General features: G+C 33.7%; 1 protein-coding gene across 1 annotated transcript in view; it reads left to right on the top strand.

The window, feature by feature from the left end:
- The window catches only part of LOC106458533 (dipeptidyl peptidase 4-like), a gene marked incomplete at its 5' end in the record, with an annotated part of 45,182 nt that overhangs the window by 24,205 nt on the left and 15,663 nt on the right, over window positions 1–5,314 (top strand). The window contains 2 exons of the mRNA XM_013918051.2: window positions 3,376–3,425; window positions 4,942–5,040. Of these exons, the coding sequence (XP_013773505.2) occupies window positions 3,376–3,425; window positions 4,942–5,040 (149 nt within the window). The remainder of the gene's footprint in view (window positions 1–3,375; window positions 3,426–4,941; window positions 5,041–5,314) is intronic.

Genomic DNA, 5,314 nt, shown 5'->3' with positions numbered 1-5,314 from the left:
GTTCTAGTTAGTTATATATATATATATATATGTGTGTGTGTGTGTATATATTTTCTTGTTCGTATTATATATATGTGTGTATATATTTTCTTGTTCGTATTAGGTATATATGTGTATATATTTTATTCTTGTTCGTATTATATATATATATATATATGCATGATTGTATTTTACCATGTTGTATGAATTACATTTAATTGAATATCTCCTCTTTGACACTTCGTATAGAAATGACAACTGTCAAAAACCGCTCACTTCGGTAGTGGCCATCTCTTGCGCTCAGTAAAACTGACAAGGAACGGCGGCATCCACTGGCTACTTTGCGAACCTGAACGTTCTATTGTGCTGGATGCACAAATTGCATCGAAATCCAAACATTTTAGCAAACAATGCACTGCAGTCAGTCCCCTATCTTATAAACAAATACAGTCCAATTTTCCTTATTGAAATAACACATGGAGTGACAAAAGACAGCTGTAAACGATCCACTAGACAATCATATTGTGTATACACTCTGATCCAAGTAATTACATTAATTGCACATTTTATATATATTCATCACTACTTTTAAGAAAATTGCCGTTGAATTGTTTCAACCGGCATCTGCTAATAATAAATAATGCTTCTATCAAGTGGTTTATCTCGACAAAAAACAAACAAACAGCAAATAAATATTTTTGTGTTTTAAATTGAAACAACACATCATAATTTATAATCAGAAAAACTAATCTTGTGTGTGTGTGTGTGTATCATATATACTGTAATTCAACATTTATAAAACAACAACAAAAGTTTAGAACTAGAATGAGATCACTTTGGAGACAAAATATGCGTCTTTTTTAGAATTTTAATGGAATAGTATAAGATCACTTTCGTCTCTAAGTTGGTGAAATATTGTTTTATTCTGTGTCTACCTTTCTATGTGAGCAAAACTCTTCAGAAGTATTGCAATGTTTGATGGGGGAAAAGGTAAGCCAAGGAATGATCAAATAATATTCAGTAAATGGATAGGAGTATGCCAGATTTGTTGTAATAGAAGTCTGAGTTTAGGCTAAACTAAAGCTATAACACGATCAGGACAGAGACTTGTATGTTATTACGTCAACATCTAAAAAGATCCTCCTCGCGCCTTATTAAAAATGAAAGGAAAACTCAAGCATAGACGCTAAGATGCTACTACACAAACATTTTATTATTATTATCATTACTAGCAGAGACCCGCAAAACATTTGCAGCCAAATCAGTATCTTTATTGCAACAGTAATTCTTTAAATACAGGATGTTTTAAAATAATATATATATTTAAAACAAGTCAAACGTATGTGCAAAATAATTTGTTACTCTACTGATTACCACAGTTGAATCTAGAACTTTAAATAATTCTCCTTTTTTTGTCAAAAGTCCACACAGGCTGGTTCAGTTACTTTAGAATCCAATTGACAAGACGCATTATTTCTTCTCTACGCTTTTATCAAAATCGAATCAATGATAAATTCACTTAAATTACCTCGTGGGTTACCACAGTAGTATCCAGAGCTTTAAATAATTCTCTTTTACGTCAAACGTCCACACAGGCAGGTTTAGTTATTTTAGAACCCTATTAACAAGACGAATTCTTCTTCTCTTTCTCTGTTGTAACAATACAAGCTGTGAAACTCATTTCAAAATCACCACTATAACTGTTGGTTACTACAGTTGTATCCATACAGTGGGGTTCAATTACTTTAGAACACCCTTTGATAAGACACATTATTCTCTTTGTCTCTGTTATTACAATACAAACTGTGAAACTCTCACTTTATAAATCGCCCATTATGGCTAAACTGACAATCACGCATTCTAACTTCACTTTCACTAACTTAACTTTTGTTACTCCTTTACCTACACTTATTTATAACAGGCGACAGAAAAATCTAGAAATAACTATCCCTCTAGTAACAACAATATTAAAAATAACGAGAAAAACTTGAAACTTCCACGATATTACAAAAGCCTAGTACAACAATTAAACTACATGCACAACGTACGACTCAGTCGTACAGAGTTACGTAACGAAACTTGTCATAACTATCGTTTATAATTTATTAACTTTTAACACTCTTATTATGAAAACTAAATAATCATTAAATATTAAATCACTAAATAATAACTCATAAACTGAACAGTCTTGTATATCCAACAGATAGTTTCCATAGTAATGCTGGATTAGGCAAATCTTGTCATTTGTAATGCTTCATGTACATTTACAGTTTCTGGATCGTTATTTTCAACAAATTGTATGTACTTTTAAAACATCTGAAGACGGTAGTAAGCTCCGAATGACCTGATTATGCCAGCATCCATAGGCTGTATCACTGTCATGGTGTTTGATGGCAAGTGGTAAAGTCTTACATTAGAGAGTTCTTGATTTGGTGCTGCATGAATAGCAGCATAGTCCACAAGAAGAAGAATTTTTCTCTTCATCAATGCATCCTTCGGTTCAGATCCTCCAGACACTCGCTTATATCATCCAGACCTTCTTCTTCTATATGTATCTTCTATGAGCAGCAGGATTGAATTCACTTCTAAAGCATCTTGGTGCTTAGATTTCGCAATCACAAATGGCTGTAACTTCACTACCACTTTCACATAGCAACTGTCATCCGATCTTTAGATTTTCTTGAGCTTAACTGGTTTGTCAAGGAATGATTAGGCCCCAACCTGTAGACTATACCAGTGTTATCTGGCTTATAAATGTCTACCAATTAATATCCTTCCAGAACCATTCGTATATCGTCTTTACCGGCAACAACTGCGTTTTGATCAGCATTTGTTGCTTCACTTTCCACTTTTATATTCTTTATTCCATAGGACCCTTTGAAACGTAGCAGCCATCCTATCGAGCATCCAAACTGTTACATCAAGCTGTTGTCCAAGTTGATTAGCATTTCGTCATTTGCACTCATAATGGCCTCTGACATCTCAAAGAGCTCAGTAGTTGTCTTCAGTTGTATTTTGGAATTAATCGATTTAAGACCACAAAGAACAGAATTTTTTGTTTCAAAATAAAACATTCTTCGCTTTCATTTAATTTACTCGTGTCATTTACTTTATTTAATTTAATAATAGGTCTGCTATATTATAATAAAGGGTTCAGCAAAGCTACATTCGATGAACATAGTTTAACCTAAACAATGACCATATTTTCTGCTACCTTACAGCTTTATTATACCTGTTTTTTGGGTTGTTTTTTTTTACAGTGTTACCCGCCATGTAATTGTAATTGTTTTCTACGTATGTGTTTCTCAGAAACTTTTTGTTCGAGAGTGCTGAATTAAACTTTTCAAAGCTGACGACTTTATTCATATTATAGAGTCACTTTTTTTTCTTTTGTAGATATTATATTAGTACATTACCAAATAATTCGGGACAGCGGCATCTCTTCAGCGTTAAATGATATGGCGAGCATGTTCGGTGACGGTGATTCGGACCCGCGACCCTCAAGTCACGAATCGAACGCCTTAACCACCCGGCCACATCAGGCCGTCTTACCTAGTTTGTTTCCATCGACAGCTTTCAGCTCCACTCTAGGCACCCCAGGGCCCAAGCAGTCCAAAACATAAAACTTGGCACCAGGGCTGAAGGTGGCGCTGTTGAACGAACACTCTTTTCCGATGTCACACGTCAGACATTCTTCCAACAGACGGTTTCCCGAAGTCGTATCGCCGTAGAGGTGTTATAGCGTTACGGTCACTCCCACTATTCGTTGGTAAAAGAGTAGCCCAAGAGTTGGTGGTGGGTGGTGTTGACTAGCTGCCTTCCCTCTAGTCTCTCACTGCTAAATTAGGGACGGCTGGCGCAGATAGCTCTCGTGTAGCCCTCCTAGTGGCACAGCGATATGCCTGCGGACTTATACTGCTAGAAACCGGGTTTCGATACCTGTGGGCAGAGCACAGATAGCCCATTGTGTGGCTCTGTGCTTAATATCAAAACAAACCTCAGATAGTTACCAGTTTCTGCCATTGTTTTCTGAAAAATGAATAAATTGTGTTTAATGAATTTTTTCAGTTAACTAGAAATAATTTAGAACAAAATAACTACTTGTATGTAACTATCCAGTAAGCAATTCAAATTAAACTGCATTACAGGAAATACGGGTACACGTGCTCAGATCAGCAGCATTTTAATTTAAGTTTGTTGGATTATTTTACACAACAAACGTCACGCCTTATTTTATTCCTATACATGCAAGTTGTTAGGATAAATTTAAATGCATAGGAAGTTTAAGAAGAATTTAATTTACAATGGAACTTAAGAGCAAAAAACAAAAAATGGAACGACGAAAACAGAATGAATAAAAAATTTCACTCAGTGTAATATAACTTGATGAAAATCAAGTACAAGAACAACGCCTACATTTTTAAGAATTCGATGTTTGTCATTTAATTATATTGTGAAAGTGAAGACCTTTTAGGATATATTGATGGAAATTCATGTGAAATTTCGTTTTTAATCTTCTTTTTATAACGACTTTCCTACCACATCTACTTATTGTGACACTTACAGGAACTCTTAGCTGTAAATTTAATCAAACAATATTAAATCCTTTCCTGAGATTTGTTTTACTAAGGTTTTCTAGAAAATATTGATTTTGAAGAACCAAGGTTTCATGTGTAATAGATTTAACTTCACTAAAATTAGACTTATCGTCTAATAAAACAATTCTTGAATGTAAAAGTAAAATTTGTCGTTTACGAAAATTAGTTCTCTAATGAAACTTGAATGTCAGTTGCTTATGGAATTTTCTATTTAGTTTTTTTTAATATCTGGGGATTTTTATACAACATGTATGTGTGCGTAAGAGTATGTAAGTTTTTATTTTGGTCGAAAATAACCTAATGTATCATTAGAGTCTACTTAATTTGGCGATTACTTTAATGTTTAGATTTTTATGATTTGTAGTTTCCATGTTGGATAACAACGACGCCGTGCGAGAATTATACCAGAAGAGGGCGCTACCGCAAGTCCGAACATTCCAAGTGCCGGTAGAAGGCGGATTTAGTAAGTTGATTTAACTAAGTTTTAACAATAATATATGAAAGATAAATAGGAATGCTATTTTTATTTAATATTATTTGTCGCGTGATTATATAGTTACAAGTTTCACTAAAAAAAAGTAACATATATCCAAATATATACTATATAAAGTTGACTAAATCTTACACAATTATAGTAGTTTAGTAATTATAGTGTATAAAGTTAAAATCATAAATAATATTCAACGTTAAACTGGTACACAGTTAAAAACATTTTATTTAGGCCCATCTACGGCGTT

This window comes from Limulus polyphemus, unplaced genomic scaffold, assembly GCF_000517525.1.
Source record: "Limulus polyphemus unplaced genomic scaffold, Limulus_polyphemus-2.1.2 Scaffold481, whole genome shotgun sequence".
Taxonomy (NCBI): Eukaryota; Metazoa; Arthropoda; class Merostomata; order Xiphosura; family Limulidae; genus Limulus; species Limulus polyphemus.
Note: the sequence above shows the minus strand (reverse complement) of the source record. Positions and strands in the feature narration are given on the sequence as shown.